This window comes from Cherax quadricarinatus, chromosome 18 (genome assembly GCF_038502225.1).
Source record: "Cherax quadricarinatus isolate ZL_2023a chromosome 18, ASM3850222v1, whole genome shotgun sequence".
Classification (NCBI taxonomy): Eukaryota; Metazoa; Arthropoda; class Malacostraca; order Decapoda; family Parastacidae; genus Cherax; species Cherax quadricarinatus.
Genome location: NC_091309.1, coordinates 4,760,969 through 4,779,561, shown reverse-complemented (window position 1 = coordinate 4,779,561; position 18,593 = coordinate 4,760,969). Strand labels below are relative to the sequence as shown.

At 39.1% G+C, this 18,593-nt stretch overlaps 1 protein-coding gene across 2 annotated transcripts in view; it reads left to right on the top strand.

The window, feature by feature from the left end:
• The first annotated feature begins 366 nt into the window (after positions 1–366).
• The window catches only part of LOC128689536 (receptor-type tyrosine-protein phosphatase kappa-like), a 169,723-nt gene continuing 151,496 nt past the window's right edge, over positions 367–18,593 (top strand). The window contains exons 1-7 of one of the 2 annotated variants that reach the window (XM_070086110.1): positions 367–594; positions 3,639–3,836; positions 5,267–5,348; positions 5,498–5,576; positions 10,578–10,714; positions 16,240–16,301; positions 17,798–17,953. In XM_070086110.1, coding sequence (XP_069942211.1) covers positions 3,767–3,836; positions 5,267–5,348; positions 5,498–5,576; positions 10,578–10,714; positions 16,240–16,301; positions 17,798–17,953 — 586 coding nt within the window. In that variant the 5' untranslated portion in view covers positions 367–594; positions 3,639–3,766. Of the gene's footprint in view, positions 595–3,554; positions 3,837–5,266; positions 5,349–5,497; positions 5,577–10,577; positions 10,715–16,239; positions 16,302–17,797; positions 17,954–18,593 lie in introns of both variants that reach the window. The other variant, XM_070086109.1, reaches the window with a different exon arrangement.

Genomic DNA, 18,593 nt, shown 5'->3' with positions numbered 1-18,593 from the left:
CTCTGACACTTAGTGCAATAAATAAACCTTCGTTGATGTGGCCAATTCGAAGATTTTGGTGAGCAATTTTCTTCAAGAAGTCAGAAGTTACAACTGAGCAATATAATTATCACCTTCAAGCTTAAGCAGATAAGAGAAACCGCTCATCCTTTTCTGATAGAGTTGCTCGTCATTGAGAATTTAACAATAAATGTCTCTCTCGATAAAAGTCCATATTTTACAAATATTGGGGAAAATAATAAAGAGTACCTTATACTCTTATTAGATGAATTACGAATGAATTTTATGTATAACGCAAAAGAAAAAAAATATTATTACAGATAAGAGATGGTATTCTTGGCGGTTTCCCGTCAGTGACAAGTGTTATGTAGTGATGGTAGCAGTGTGTGGCTTGTTGAGTTGAACAACATCCACCACCGTCACCACTATCACCATTACCTTCACCACTACAATCACCATCGTCACTATTATCTGGCTACCAACACTTACACAACTTTACAACATTTCTAAGGTCAGCAAAATCCTTCCTAAACAGTTTGGCCGTGTGTGAACACTCATGGAGGAGCTGTGACTCGACCTCTGCGACATATATAGGTGAGTACACACATATCCATTATTTTCTATAATTTGATAAATGTGCTAGGGCACACCCATGAGTTTTGTCAGGAAGGTGTCTTTAACAAGTTGCTAAATTAAACAGGCTGCTAAATTCAGTGATCTTCAACACTCACACATAGTCTAGAATTTGTAAATAACATCAGAAAATCTACACTTGATGCTAGTGATGAGCTCGTAATCCAATGAATTAGAGCCACCCTCTAATTCTTAACATAAAACCTATTTGTCTCCTATTCCCCAAGCACTATATGATCCCTACGGGTTAAGCACTTCCCGTCAGTGTATTACTAATAAGGTTTAAAGCCTACCTACCACGAATATCACTCAAGTTTTATATTACCTGTAATTTTTAAATATGGACCGAATAAACTCGGCATATATTTGTATGGACTGAGAAATACATTGAACTAGCAGAATTATTGTAAATTATGATGACTTGTAGAAAAAAGATGCTTATGAAGAAAGCAAGATCACTAGACTACGATATATTGTTCCTTTAAGAGTGCCTTGATGTTAGTGAAGGGTTCTTGATCCTCTGAGGAATTGGAGCTATTCTCTTTCCTCGGATCAAACCAGATTACCTCCAATTCCTCAGCCGTAGTATGATCCCTACAGGTTTAACACTTTACCCTGAAAACAATACTAATAATATGATGATATCGTTGTTTGATGAAATATCTTAGTACAGTTTGTATTGTGATTTTTATGCACAATAAATTATATGCATAAAGATTAGAACATTTCGTAATCCAGAAATAACAGCCATTAGTAGTGCAGGCAGGGCGGATAAACGAAGCTTACGGGAAATGAAAACTTTCTGCATAGCTAATGATATCTTAAATTCTGAGACTGTATCTGTATTTTGTATTAACTAAAAAAAAACTAGGCTTATTCCAGTCGCTGCGTGACCCATTTTAGTTTAATATGTTTATTATGCACCCCATACCCATCCTGTGGGCGGTAGTCAAAAGATTACAGAGGTACATAATTGGTCCAGGGACTGGACTCCAAAGTTTTGATAGCTGAGCAAGTTACAGAGGTAATGAACTCACAATTTACAAAGGTAATGAACTCACAATTTACAAAGGTAATGAACTCACAATTTACAAAGGTAATGAACTACAGGTAAGTCTGGTCACAATCATGACAAGTTACAAAGGTATTTACAGATTACAGAGGTACGTAATGGGTCCAGGGACTGGGCCCCCAAAGTTTTGATAGCTGAACTAGGTACAAAGGTAATGAGCTCACAAGTTACAAAGGTAATGAATTCTGTAGAATGGTTACTTACGTTGCGTGACCCAAAGAAAGATTTCCTTGTATCCTCTAACCCCAGCCTCTTTCTAAGACCTTCATGCTTGCATGAAGGTAGAAGAGGCATAATAGTTGTAAATAGTTGTTCTTTCTAGGCTGGAATATTGCTGCACACTAACAGCACCTTTCAAAGCAGATGAAATTGCTGACCTAGAAAATGTACAGAGAACCTTCACGGCACGCATAACCGAGATAAAACACCTCAATTACTGGGAGCACTTGAAGTTCCTGAACCTGTACTCTCTGGAACGCAGGCGGGAGAGATACATGATTATATATACCTAGAAAATCCTAGAGGGACTAGTACCGAACTTGCACATGAAAATCACTCACTACGAAAGCAAAAGACTTGGCAGACGATGCAACATCCCCCCACTGAAAAGCAGGGGTGTCACTAGCACGTTAAGAGACAACACAATAAGTGTCAGGGGCCCAAGACTGTTCAACTGCCTCCCAGCATACATAAGGGGGATTACTAATAGACCCCTGGCTGTCTTCAAGCAGGCACTGGACAAGCACCTAAAGTCGGTGCCTGACCAGCCGGGCTGTGGCTCGTACGTTGGTTTGCGTGCAGCCAGCAGTAACAGCCTGGTTGATCAGGCTCTGATCCACCATGAGGCCTGGTCACAGACCGGGCCACGGGGACGTTGACCCCATGGAACTCTCTCCAGGTAAACTCCAAGTAAAACTCTTGAAGAGACACAAAAGTTGCAGCCCAACTTAGATAAGAAAACTAGTAGGTTCAGTTCAACCCTCCCAAGAGGTCCAGGAGTTGGAAATCAAAACCTTCAACAGGTCCAGTAATTTTAGCTCAGTGTACTCAAAAAGTCTAGCATCTGTAGCCTAACATCCTCAAAGTCCAAGTTGTAGATCTACACTCTTAAGAGGACCAGGAGCTGTAATGATGCGACCAGTAGAGGCATTGAAAAGTTACCTCACGGAAAATAATATCACAATTTCTCCAATAAAACCGACTAATTAGCTTTTTTTTTTGAAAACTTTGAAGTCGATTCAAAGTGGTCATACAGAACCTGGGGAAATGGGAGACATTCAGGTTCTATTCAAGTAAGGGAAAGGGCATGTCTAATGCCTTTAGTCGAGAGCCTCCTCACCAGCATCAAGAACACTCCCTATAGGAGTTAGATTTACTTTTTGTCTTTACTGGAACATTTACATTTTTATGTTAATCAGCAGTTCTGTTTGTTAACATGTAGGTTCTTGGCGGAATACAGGTATTATATATTTTATGATATAACCTATCTGTACAATGGTAATTTTTTAAGTATGTACCGGCTAGCCAGTGGAAGGCCTCGGGCAGATTATCAGAAGCCCCAGTGATGGGTCTTCATATGACCAAGACTCATGTCAGGAAACACTTGTCTTGTTTCCTTACGAACGTTACCTACTTATGTATATCTTCTGTACGCTAAGCATAATTTTATTTTGGAAAATAGGCGAAATAAGACCATTTCTGGTTCAAATGCAGTGTAGAGCCAGAAAGTGAAGGAACACAGTACTAGGCCTATTGGTCCATGCAAGTTAAGTCTAACTCTCATTCACTCATACCTACTTATGTACCCCAAAATGAAAATCCATTTCTGAAAACGTTATCACTGCTGCAGGTGTCAGCAGTAGAAGTGTGATGATTGCTACCCTCCCTCCATCACTGTTACCAAGAACTGATACTGAAAATGCTCTTGATATAGTGCTGTGGTGATGATTGATGCTCTTCCATCACTGCTGCCAACAACTGTTGCTGATATAGAGCTGTGGTGGTGGTTGATGCTCTTCCATCACTGCTACCAACAACTGTTGCTGATATAGAGCTGTGGTGATGGTTGATGCTCTCCCTCCATCACCTTCTCCATCGACAGTCATGGAGTATATACGGCTTGCTGTTGTAGGTAAGTTCATTCTCAACTTTTTTTTTATTTCTATAAAATCTAAAACATCAGCCGTGTGCTGTAACCAATACCACAGGAATGATCATTTGTTTCATTCGAAATATCTGAAATTGTTGAAAAGTAAGATACAGCGAGTAGAATAAGATTTTATTACAGAAACTTATTTCCAATTCACTGTATTTTTTAACATTTTATTTCCCCAGAAAATTTGAGCTTCTCATTTTAAATTATCTATAAAACATGATAAACAACAGATGAAGATCCCGATGGAGTGTTTTGTACATAGTGACTTAATCGGTAGAGTAATGGACATGCAGTTTCAAGGGTGCCAGTGCTGTCTCCAGGTACTTCACGATATAGTGGTAGTCTTGTCTATATATATATATATATATATATATATATATATATATATATATATATATATATATATATATATATATATATATATATATATATATATATATATATATATATATATATATATATATATATATATATATATATATATATATATATATATATATATATATATGTGTGTGTGTGTGTGTGTGTGTGTATATATGTGTATATATTCATATGTATATATTATATATACTATATATATATAATATATATTATATATATACATAATGTATGTATATATATATATATATATATATATATATATATATATATATATATATATATATATATATATATATATATATATATATATATATATATATATATATATCGTGCTGAATATGTAAAACTGGCCAATTAGCAAGAACTCATTTAAAATTAAGTCCTTTCTAAAAATTTTCTTTTATACGTTTAAAGATATATTTTTTTCATTGATGTTAATGTAAAAATTTTTAATTTTGCTCCAAAAGAATCTTAGAAAACTTACCTAACCTTATTACAACAAGAACAATTTATTTTAGCCTAACCCAACTAAATATATTTTAGATTTGTTTGCAATAATTTAATACTAAACAAACACAGTGAAATATATTTTTTTCGTTAGGTTCAGAATGATTTTGGCGAAATTATTGCATACACAAATTTTCGCTTGTTCTATATGGCAAGATGAGCGTTGCTATTTAAGCCAAGATCGCAAGTTCTGCCTATTCGGCACGACATATATATATATATAATATATATATATATAATATATATATTAATATATATATATATAATATATATATATATATATATATATATATATATATATATATATATATATATATATATATATATACATACATATATATATATATATATATATATATATATATATATATATATATATATATATATATATATATATTATATATATATATATATATATATATATATATATATATATATATATATATATATATATATATATATATATATATATATATATATATATTTATATATATATATATAAACAATAATAATTTCAGCTTTGGTGGTGTCTTGCACTATCGCTGGTTCGGCTGGACAATCCTGCAAAAAGTTCAGAGACATTAATGATGAGAGTTACAAGTAGGTATTTACAAATTTGTTTTATGATTATGAAATATATGACGAATCTTCTGATTCTGAAGGAAAATTTTTCAGTTTATATATACGATATATATAACTTATATATATGTAACTATAATTTTGATATGCTTTAATTTTGTGCTCAACAGCTGTGATACGTCATGTCTTCCTACATCACAAGTGCCAGAGACAAGTACCCCTGTGTATGGAACTGAATATTATAGTGAGGTCAGTTGTACCATGAAGGTCAGTTGTACCTTGAAGGTCAGTTGTACCATGAAGGTCAGTTGTACCATGAAGGTCAGTTGTACCTTGAAGGTCAGTTGTACCATGAAGGTCAGTTGTACCATGAAGGTCAGTTGTACCTTGAAGGTCAGTTGTACCATGAAGGTCAGTTGTACCTTGAAGGTCAGTTGTACCATGAAGGTCAGTTGTACCTTGAAGGTCAGTTGTACCATGAAGGTCAGTTGTACCTTGAAGGTCAGTTGTACCTTGAAGGTCAGTTGTACCATGAAGGTCAGTTGTACCTTGAAGGTCAGTTGTACCATGAAGGTCAGTTGTACCTTGAAGGTCAGTTGTACCATGAAGGTCAGTTGTACCATGAAGGTCAGTTGTACCTTGAAGGTCAGTTGTACCTTGAAGGTCAGTTGTACCTTGAAGGTCAGTTGTACCATGAAGGTCAGTTGTACCTTGAAGGTCAGTTGTACCATGAAGGTCAGTTGTACCTTGAAGGTCAGTTGTACCATGAAGGTCAGTTGTACCTTGAAGGTCAGTTGTACCATGAAGGTCAGTTGTACCATGAAGGTCAGTTGTACCTTGAAGGTCAGTTGTACCTTGAAGGTCAGTTGTACCTTGAAGGTCAGTTGTACCATGAAGGTCAGTTGTACCATGAAGGTCAGTTGTACCATGAAGGTCAGTTGTACCTTGAAGGTCAGTTGTACCATGAAGGTCAGTTGTACCTTGAAGGTCAGTTGTACCATGAAGGTCAGTTGTACCATGAAGGTCAGTTGTACCTTGAAGGTCAGTTGTACCATGAAGGTCAGTTGTACCTTGAAGGTCAGTTTTACCATGAAGGTCAGTTGTACCATGAAGGTCAGTTGTACCTTGAAGGTCAGTTGTACCATGAAGGTCAGTTGTACCATGAAGGTCAGTTGTACCATGAAGGTCAGTTGTACCATGAAGGTCAGTTGTACCATGAAGGTCAGTTGTACCATGAAGGTCAGTTGTACCTTGAAGGTAGCGACGTATTCATTCCTGTATATGAGGCAAATACATTGTTTGCAATATTGAATTAGAATTAGTGAACAATATTATCATTATAATTGTTGTTATTATTATTATTATTATTATTATTATTATTTACATCAAAATCTTAAATACTCATTTTATTTATTATGCGGGATGGGAAGAAAACCTAGCTATATATCCCTGCCATATTCATTTTCAAAAGATGTTTTTTTTTTTTCTTAATTAAGTCGGCCGTCTCCAAATACCATTCGTCTCCATTCACTCCTGTCTAACTCGCTCACGCTCGCTTGCTGGAAGTCCAAGCCCCTCGCCCACAAAACCTCCTTTACCCCCTCCCTCCAACCCTATCGAGGACGACCCCTACCCCGCCTTCCTTCCCCTACAAATTTATACGCTCTCCATGTCATTCTACTTTGATCTATTCTCTCTAAATGACCAAACCACCTCAACAAACCTTCTTCAGCCCTCTGACTAATACTTTTATTAACTCCACACCTTCTCCTAATTTCCACACTCCGAATTTTCTGCATAATATTTACACCACACATTGCCCTTAGACAGGACATCTCCACTGCCTCCAACCGTCTCCTCGCTGCTGCATTTACCACCCAAGCTTCACATCCATATAAGAGTGTTGGTACTACTATACTTTCATTCATTCCCTTCTTTGCCTCCATAGATAACATTCTTTGTCTCCATATATACCTCAACGCACCACTCACCTTTTTTCCTTCATCAATTCTATGATTAACCTCATCCTTCATAAATCCATCCGCTGATACGTCAACTCCCAAATATCTGAAAACATTCACTTCTTCCATACTCCTCCTTCCCAATTTGATATCCAATTTTTCTTTATCTAAATCATTTGATACCCTCATCACCTTACTCTTTTCTATGTTCACTTTCAACTTTCTACCTTTACACGCACTCCCAAATTCGTCCACTAACCTCTGCAATTTTTTTTAGAATCACCCATAAGCACAGTATCATCAGCAAAAAGTAACTGTATTTGATTCCCCATAATTTAATCCCACCCCTCTCCTGAACACCCTAGCATTTACTTCTTTTACAACCCCATCTATAAATATATTAAACAACCATGGTGACATTACACATCCCTGTCTAAGACCTACTTTTACTGGGAAGTAGTCTCCCTCTCTTCTACACAACCTAACCTGAGCCTCACTGTCCTCATAAAAACTCTTTACAGCATTTAGTAACTTACCACCTATTCCATATACTTGCAACATCTGCCACATTGCTTCCCTATCCACTCTATCCTATGCCTTTTCTAAATCCATAAATGCAATAAAAACTTCCCTACCTTTATCTAAATACTGTTCACATATATGCTTCAATGTAAACACCTGATCTACACATCCCTTACCCACTTTAAAACGTTCTTCCTCATCCGCAATCTTACATTCTGTCTTACCTCTAATTCTTTCAATAATAATCCTACCGTACATTTTTCCTGATATACTCAGTAAACTAATTCCTCTATAATTTTTGCAGTCTCTTTTGTCCCCCTTCCCTTTATATAAAGGGACTATACATGCTCTCCGCCAATCCCTAGGTACCTTCCCCTCTTTCATACATTTATTAAACAAGAATACCAACCACTCCAACACTATATCCCCCCTGCTTTTAACATTTCTGTCATGATCCCGTCAGTTCCAGCTGCTTTACCCCCTTTCATTCTACGTAATGCCTTACGCACCTCCCCCACACTTACATCCTGCTCTTCTTCACTCCTAAAAGATGGTATACCTCCCTGGCCAGTGCATGAAATTACCACCTCCCTTTCTTCGTCGAAATTTAAAAGTTCCTCAAAATATTCTCGCCATCTACCCAATACCTTCATCTTCCCATCTACTAACTATCCTACTCTGTTTTTAACTGACAAATTCATTTGTTCCCTAGGTTTTCTTAACTTCTTTAACTCCAAAATTTTTCCTTATTTTCATTAAAATTTCTTGACAGTGCCTCTCCCACTCTATCATCTGCTCTCCTTTTGCACTTTCTCACCACTCTCCTCACCTTTATTTTACTCTCCATATACTCTACTCTTCTTATAACACTTCTGCTTTGTAAAAACCTCTCATAAGCTACCTTTTTCTCTTTTATCACACCCTTTACTTCATCATTCCACCAATCACTCCTCTTTCCTCCTGCACCCACCCTCCTACAACCACAAACTTCTGCTTCGCATTCTAATACTGCATCTTTAAAACTATTCCAACCCTCTTCAACCCCCCCCCCACTACTCATACTTGCACCAGCCACCTTTCTGCCAATAGTTGCTTATATCTCACCTGAACTTCCTCCTCCCTTAGTTCATACACTTTCACCTCCCTCTTACTTGTTGTTTGCCATTTTCCTCTTTTCCCATCTACCTCTTACTCTAACTGTAGCTACAACTAAATAATGATCCGATATATCAGTTGCCCCTCTATAAACGTGTACATCCTGGAGCCTACCCAGCAACCTTTTATCCACCAATACATAATCTAACAAACTACTTTCATTATGTGTTATATCATACCTTGTATATTTATTTATCCTCTTTTTCATAAAATATGTATTACTTATTACCAAACCTCTTTCTACACATAGCTCAATTAAAGGCTCCCCATTTTCATTTACCCCTGGCACCCCAAATTTACCTACTACTCCCTCCACAACATTTTTACCCAATTTAGCATTGAAATCCCCAACCTCAAGTACTCTCACACTTGGTCCAAAACTCCCCACGCATTCACTCAACATTTCCCAAAATCTCTCTCCTCTACACTTCTCTCTTCTCCAGGTGCATATATGCTTACTATAACCCACTTTTCACATCCAACCTTTATTTTACTCCACATAATCCTTGAATTAATACATTTATATTACCTCTTTTCCTGTCATAGCTTATCCTTCAACATTATTGCTACTCCTTCTTTAGCTCTAACTCTGTTTGAAACCCCTGACCTAATCCCATTTATTCCTCTCCACTGAAACTCTCCCACCCCCTTCAGCTTTGTTTCACTTAAAGCCAGGACATCCAGTTTCTTTTCATTCATAACATCCACAATCATCTCTTCCTTATCATTCGCACAACATCCACGCACATTCAGACATCCCACATTGTACGACTTACATCTGTGCCTTCAGAGCCATTATGAAAGTAAATTGTAGGGTTCTTGATGCTGGTGAAGGGCTCTTGATTCAAGGAACTGGGTCTGCCCTTCCATGAAGGTAGGTAAGTTTAAGCACTTGGATCCCATTCCCTTAGTAGTATACCTGGAGAGAGTTTCGGGGATCAACGCCCCCGCGGCTCGATCTGTGACCAGGCCTCGTGGTGGATCAGAGCCTGATCAACCAGGCTGTTACTGTTGGCCGCAAGCAAACCGAAGTACGAACCACAGCCCGGCTTGTCAGGTACTGATTTTAGGTGCCTGTCCAGTTCCTTCTAGTAGTAGTAATAATAATAATATTATTAATAATAATAATAATTATAATATAGTTTCCAAGAAAACTTTTTTCAAAGCTTACTTAGTCGGAAAAGCCCATAGTTTTACGTAAGTGTAAGTGTCAGAAACATAATGGCCCAGTGGCCTGGTGGCTAAAGCTCCCGCTTCACACACGGAGCGCCCGGGTTCGATTCCCGGCGGGTGGAAACATTTCGACACGTGTCCTTACACTATTGTCCTGTTCACCTAGCAGCAAATAGGTACCTGGGTGTTAGTCCACTGGTGTGGGTCGCATCCTGGGGGGACAAGATTGAGGACTACAATGGAAATAAGTTAGACAGTCCTCGATGACGCACTGACTTTCTTGGGTTATCCTGGGTGGCTAACCCTCCGGGATTAAAAATCCGAACGAAATCTTATCTTATGACTAGCAGTAAATGTATATACAAGCTTCTTGTTGAAGAATATTTAGATATTTTGAAATATGTACGAGATGTATTATAAATTATATTAATTTTTCTAGGACTGTGACATCTGCATGGCTGCCCTACACGCCGGAGCTGTCAACAGGACAGGTGGAACTGTCAACTTCAAGAGACATGAAACTTCAAGTGTCTTTCGGGGTACAATACGCAATCGTATTGTGTCAAAATCAAGGAGGTATATATACTTTGTTGACATTTACATGAGTTACAGCCATTTATATTGTATCTGAGTTGCTAAACATCTCCATAGACTGAAACAGCTGATTTTAATGCAGTGAATAGAAATAAAGAATCTTAATCTTGGTTGACTGGTTAATGGAGTTAAAAACCTATGAACTACATATATATTAAGGCTGTATGCAACCCGCCCCCTCAAGAAAGGTTCCTTGATGTTGGTGAGGGGCTCTTGATTTAGGGAATTGGATCTGTGCTCTAGTTCCCCGAATTAAGCCTGAATACCTTCCACATCCCCCCCCCCAGGCGCTGTATAATCCTCCGGGTTTAGCGCTTCCCCCTTGATTATAACAATAATCATGTATGTAACCCGTTGATCACCAGTCAAGAGAACTCTGCTTCTTAAAAAGGGATAAAAGTAACCTCTCAGCGTATATATACCGAAAGATGTACTCGATGGATACGTATGAATATTTTCGAAGCAAAAAATCACATATCATACCTGGAGTTTACCTGGAGAGGGTTAACTCCAGGTATGACGTGATTTTTTGCTTCGAAAATACATACGTATCCATCGAGTACATCTTTCGGTGTATATACTCGAAAACAAAATAACTGGGAATAGATACAAATATGAGTAAGCATGTAAATGTGATAAAGAACAGAGAAGGACGAAGAATTCGCAAAAAGATGCAATAACATTAGGATAAGTAGCAACAGTTAGCTATATCAAACAAAAGTAAAATTAAATATTTAATATTTTAAATGATTCTGTGATTATGTTTATCAACAGTTTCTTCTTGTAACTCATTGACAGTATTGTCACCATACATCCCCCAGGGCTGGTATACCCATCCATAAAGGTTGGTTGATAGAGTTTACACCCTGTCGACTACACAAAGGACACTCACTGTGTACCTGGAGAGGGTTTTTGGGGTCAACGCCTCCTCGGCCCGGTCTGTGACCGGGCCTCATGGTGGATCAGGGCTTGATCGACCAGGTTGTTACTGTTGGCCACACGTAAACCGACGTGCGAACCACAGCCCGGCTGATCAGGTAATGACTTTAGGTGCCTGTCCAGTGCCTACTTGAAGACAGCCAGGGGTCTGTTGGTAATCTCCCTTATGTATACTGGGAGGCAGTTGAACAGTCTTGGGCCCCTGACACTTATTATGTTATCTCTTATCGTGTTAGTGGCACCCCTGCTTTTCATTGGGGTGATGTTGCATCGCCTGCCAAGTTTTTTGCTTTCGTAGGGAGTGATTTTCGTGTGCAAATTTGGTACTAATCTCGCTAGGATTTTCCAAGCGTATATAATCATGTATCTTTCCCGCCTGCGTTCAAGGGAATACAAGTATCTTCAACCGTTCCCTGTAATTTAGGTGTTTTATCGTACTTATGTGTGGCGTGAAGGTTCTCTGTACATTTTCTAGGTCAGCAATTCCACCTGCCATGAAAGGCGCTGTTAGTGCTCAGCAATATTCCAGCCTAGATAGAACAAGCGACCAGAAGAGTGTCATCAAGGGCTTGGCATTGCTAGTTTTGAAGGATTTCATTATCCATCCTGTCATTTTTCTAGCAGATGTGGTAAATACAGTGCTGTGGTCTTTGAAAGTGAGATCCTATGATATGATCACCCCCAGGTCCTTCACATTAGTTTTTCGCTCTGTTGTGTGGTTTGAATTTGTTTTATACTCCGATATAGTTTTAATTTCCTTACGTTGTCCATATCGGTGTAATTGAAATTTCTCTTCATTGAACTTCATATTGTTTTATGCGGCCCATTTAAAGATTTGGTTGATGTCCGCCTGGAGTCTTGCAGTGTCTTCAATGGAGGACACTGTCATGAAAATTCGAGTGTTATCTGCATAGGAAGATACGGCACTGTGGCTTACATCCCTGCCTATGTCAGATATGAGGATGAGGAACAGGATGGGGGCGAGTACTGTGCCTTGTGGAACAGAGCTTTTCAAAGTAGCCTCCTCAGACTTTACTCTGTTTACTACTACTCTTTGTATTCTGTTTGTTAGGAAATTATAGATCTATCTACCAACTTATCTGTTATTCCTTTATCACACATTTTGTGCGCTATTACACCATGGTCACACTTGTCGAAGGCTTTCGCAAAGTCATTCTTTACTTCGTCTTCGTTTTGTTTGTCTTCTAGGGCATCCAGGACCTTGTCATAGTGGTCCAGGGCTGTCTGTTGTGTTTAGCAGCTGTGGGATGACCCCTGTGTCCATGCTCCCTCTCCATAGAATGCTAAAAACACGTGATACGGGCTTCTTTCAGTTCTTGATGAACACGGAGTTCCACGAGTCTGGGTCTGGGACAGAGTGTGTGGGCATGTCATTTATCGCCTTTTCGAAGTCATGTGATGTTAGGATAATATCAGATAAGCTTGAATCTACCAAATTCTAAGTCTCGGTCATAAAAAAATTCATTTAGGTCTTCGACTCTTAGTGTGGTCAGCGGCTCGCTCAACACTGAGTTATACTGGGACTTGAGGAACTCACTCATTTCCTTGCTGTCATCTGTGTAAGACCCATCTCGTCTAAGTAGAGGCCCAGTACTGGATGTTGTTCTCGACTTGGATTTGGCATAAGGAAAGAAATTATTTTGGGTTTCTTTCAGTTTCATTTATGACTTTTAGTTCTTCCCGCATTTCTTTTCTCCTGTAAGATTCCTTTAGCTTAAGTTCGATATTTGCTATTTCTCTGACCAGTGCCTCCCTTCGTATTACAGATACATTGGCCTCTTTTAGCCGTTCTGTGATTCTTCGCCTTCACCTGTATAGGGAGCGCCTCTCTCTTTTTAGTTTACATCTTCTCTTCCTTTTCCTTTAAGGAATGTGCCTTGAGCATACCTCGAGTGCCACTGAGTTAACTTTTCTAGACATAGGTTTGGATCCATGTTGCTTAGGATGTTTTCTCAGCTTATTTCATTTAGGACCTGGTTGACTTGGTCCCACCATATATTTTTGTTACTGAAGTTGATTTTGGTGAGGGCTCCCTCGTGACTGATCACATTCTGTTGGTCTGGGGCCCTGTGCATACATGTCTGTTCCTCTGTTATGTTGTGATCTGAGTATATTGTTTTTGAAATGGTAATATTTCGTATCAGAGCATCATTGTTAGTGAAGATGAGGCCCAGTGTATTCTCCAATCTTGTTGGCTCTGTTATCTGTTGGTTTAAGGTGAATTTGATGCAGAGATTTAATAGCTCGTGTGTGTGCGAATTTTCATCTGAGCTGCCTACTAGGGTTATTTCTGTTATAGCATTATTTGCTACATTCCTCCATTTTAGGTATCTTAGGTTGAAGTCCCTCAGGAACAAGATGTATGGGCAGGAGCTGGAAAATTTTCTAGACAGTTGTCAATTTTCAAAAGCTGTTCCTGGAATTGTTGGGAAATTGCATCCGGAGGCTTGTATACAACCATAATGACCAGGTTTTGGTTTTCGATCTTTACTGCCGAAACATCAGCAGCATCATTTCTGGTGTTTATTAGTTCCGAGTATATCAGTGACTCTGTGACGTGGTTGTACAAGAATTGTATACAATACCGACAAGATGAAAATTAAGACACATGTGCAACATTTGGGTATCTTTATTGTAGACGTTTCGCCAGCCAGTGCTTTATCAATAAAAATTCAAGGACATAATCTGAAGACAGTAGAACTATATACAAAAGATAAGGTAATCAGTCCCTCAGCCTTGGAGTTGGTGTGAAAGGCACCGTAGTCGTGAAGATTCTGGAGCACAGGCGAGAAGGCTGGCGGTTATATACTAACGTCAGGTGGAAAGGGACGGGTAGCAGACGAGGGCATAGCCATAATTACTTGTAGGCGGGAGTCCCCAGTGGAAGTAGGTCATACCCAATGGGATGGGTTTGATTAAGTTGCTTTAGAAAATGTACATATAAACACCCACACAACCCATAATGAATTGAAAAATACCTGCAGTTAAGATTCACTTATGTTTAGAGTTTGAAGGCGATCAGAAGAGGCATTCTCTAGTTATCACAGCTCAAGACAGAGGTAAACTTTCTTTTAATAATGCCCATCGACGCTGAAAATTTGAAAAAGCAATTCCAGCAACTGATCTGATTCCAACAATTCCATAATTTTTAACAATTTCAGCAAAACTTCAAATTTGCCCCAACTTAACCTAAACTTATGAGATATCATCATTCTTCTGAAGTAAGTTTATTCAGGTATACACAAATACAGTTACATATATTATCATACATAGTAACATATGTGTAGAGAACCTGGGATAACTCAAAAAAGTCAGAGTTTACCTGGAAAGAGTTCCGGGGGTCAACGCCCCCGCGGCCCGGTCTGTGACCAGGCCTCCTGGTGGATCAGAGCCTGATCAACCAGGCTGTTACTGCTGGCTGCACGCAAACCAATGTACGAGCCACAGCCCGGCTGGTCAAGTACCGACTTTAGGTGCTTGTCCGGTGCCAGCTTGAAGACTGCCAGGGGTCTATTGGTAATCCCCCTTATGTATGCTGGGAGGCAGTTGAACCTTCTCGGGCTCGTGACTTATTTCCACTCCCATCATCATTAATATTTTCAAGGCAATTAGAAGGTTTCTCTAGTTATTGACTATAAACCAGTGTCACCACATATTCAACCTAACGTTCAGTAAACCATGCCAATGTATGTTGTAACTGTATTTGTGTATACCTGAATAAACTTACTTGCCAGTGGTGAAAATTTGAAGCCGATCAGATGAATCCTCCAGTTATGACGTTTCCAACAAAGTTTTTGTAACTATTTTACTATATCAACAAATTTGTCCGCACAAATGAAGCTTAATAGGTACTGTCTTGGATCAAAGATGCATCAGAAAAAGTAAACTGAAATGTTCCACGAGATCGTAATAACACACCACAGAACGGGTGGAGTTTGAACCTATGGCTTACGCACTGGCCTTGAGTTTTACGATTCATTCGCCATTGGTTCAAACCTTACCCGTTCCGTGGTTTGTTAAACTAAAATGTATTTAACGTGATTTAATGAGGATAAAAAATTCACATTATTTTATACATACAGTAGTTATATCTGTACATACACACATGACTTTCAGTCTCTGCTGTTGTTGAATTAGGAAGCTCCTTTTTTTTTTTTTAAGAACTTGTGAAGCTACGCCGTTGAGGGTTTTGGAAGTTATTGGAGCCATTCCAGGATGCTGTGAATGATTTCAACAACTTTGGTCTTAGGGCGCCTGCACATGTCATTTGTTCCAAGAATTTAGCTCTAGTTATCGTACACAAGTGATGAAAATTTGAAGCCAATCAGATTAGGCTTTCTCGAGTTATGAACGAAAAACAAACGAAGAGTTGGAGGAAAAAAAATATGGCCACCACTTTTAGGTCCTTCGACTAAATCTAAAAATTATCTGCAAAAAAAAAATAATAATATTTAACTTGTTACTGAGGTAATTAATATAAATTCACAATAAAGACAATAATGACCTACTGTACATCATATGTCATACAATGATTTTTTTTTTCACAGTAATGTCAGCTCTGGAGTTGCCTTCAAGTTCCACAACAATAACCCGGTCATCTCCAAGGAAGGTAAGACTCACCACTCGTACCATCTTACATAAATATACAGCTTCCAGGTATTACACTTACTACCTTACATAAATATACAGCTTCCAGGTATTACTCTGTATAAAAAAATCTTTGAGTGGTGTACATTATTGTGATTAAGTACATAATTGCTGGAGGTCTATCTATATATATCTTTATAAGTGTGTGTGAGTAAACTCACTTATAGGTAGTTACAGGGGTCGAGTCACAGCTCCTCTGTTTGCGTGTGTGTACTCACCTAGTTGTGATTGCAGGGGTCGATTCCCAGCTCCTGACCCCGCCTCTTCACTGGTCGCTACTAGGTCACTCTCCCTGAACCGTGAGCTTTATCATACCTCTGCTTGAAGCTATGTATGGATCCTGCCTCCACTACATCACTTCCCAAACTATTCCACTTCCTGACTACTCTGTGGCTGAAGAAATACTTCCTAACATCCCTGTGATTCATCTGTGTCTTCAACTTCAAACTGTGTCCCCTTGTTGCTGTGTCTCATCTCTGGAACATCCTGTCTTTGTCCACCTTGTCAATTCCTCTCAATATTTTGTATGTCGTTATCATGTCCCCCTATCTCTCCTGTCGTCCAGTGTCGTCAGGTCGATTTCCCTTAACCTCTCCTCGTAGTACATACCCCTAAGCTCTGGGACTAGTCTTGTTGCAAACCTTTGCACTTTCTCTAGTTTATGTGTTTGGCTAGGTGTGGGTTCCAAACTGGTGCCGCATACTCCAATATGGGTCTAACGTACACGGTGTACAGGGTCCTGAACGATTCCTTATTAAGATGTCGGAATGCTGTTCTTAGGTTTGCTAGGCGCCCATATGCTGCAGCAGTTATTTGGATAATGTGTGCCTCAGGAGATGTGCCTGGTGTTATACTCACCCCAAGATCTTTTTCCTTGAGTGAGGTTTGTAGTATCTGGCCCCCTAGACTGTACTCCGTCTGCGGTCTTCTTTGCCCTTCCCCAATCTTCATGACTTTGCACTTGGTGGGGTTGAACTCCAGGAGCCAATTGCTGGACCAGGTCTGCAACCTGTCCAGATCCCTTTGTAGTTCTGCCTGGTTTTCGACCGAATGAATTCTCATCAACTTCACGTCATCTGCAAACAGGGACACTTCGGAGTCTATTCCTTCCGTCATGTCGTGTGTGTGTGTGTGTGTGTACTCACCTAGTTGAGGTTGCAGGGGTCGAATCCAAGCTCCTGGCCCCTGTGTGTGTGTGTGTGTGTGTGTGTGTGTGTGTGTGTGTGTATTATGTGTCGGTTCTCTACCAAGTGGACTATACTCATATATCTGTATGACCATGTGTGTATTTGTATATGGTTGACACTAGCATCTGGACCTCGTATATATGTCTGAGGATCTATGTATAGTGTGTGGCACTGTGACATGTTAATCTGTGAACATGTATATGGTGTGCACGCTGTTGGCACTCTACCATCTGGACACCTTGTTTTATACTAAATTAAGATATATCAACAGACCTGGCTACGGATGTCATAATGGTCCATAACTCATACTATGAAGGTAAACAACTGCAGCTGACCTGCCTTTCTGATGACCCCGGCAGAGAGCTCGATTCCACTAATATTACAGCGTGGGATTATTCAAATACTACTTATTACAAACATGTCTTTAGTAAGTATTATATTATATTGATATTCGTTTATGTTTGTTATATATTATTCATTAATATATGCTTCATACATGTTAAGGGCATTATTGATCTTAAATAGTTTGTATATTTTTTAAGACGCCGGCAGCCTCCCACCGAGGCAGGGTGCTTCGAAAAAAAACACTTTCACCATCATTCACACTATTACTGCCTTGCCAGAGGCGCACAGATACGATATTAGTGGGTTGGATTTGTGAAGGACCTGCCTAGAATGGGCCGGCGGGCCTATGCAAAGTACCTCCTTTCTTATGTTCTTATGACAGTTCAGATGTTACTCCAAACAGCAAATATCTCAGACCCCTCCTTTAGAGTGCAGGCACTCTACTTCCCACCTCCAGGACTCAAGTCCGGCTAACCGGTTTCCCTGAATCCCTTAACAAAATATTACCCTGCTCACACTCCAATATCTCGTTAGGTCCCTAAAACCATTTATCTCCACTACTGTCTAACACGCTCACACATGCCTGCTGTATGTCCAAGCCCACTGTGTAGAAAGTAACAGCCAAGAAGATGGTAGGAAATAGTTAAGGATACAAACGGTTCTTTCTTATTTAAAATAAGGTATTTTTTTGTTAGTGCAGGAAAGGTATAAGGCATTTGATA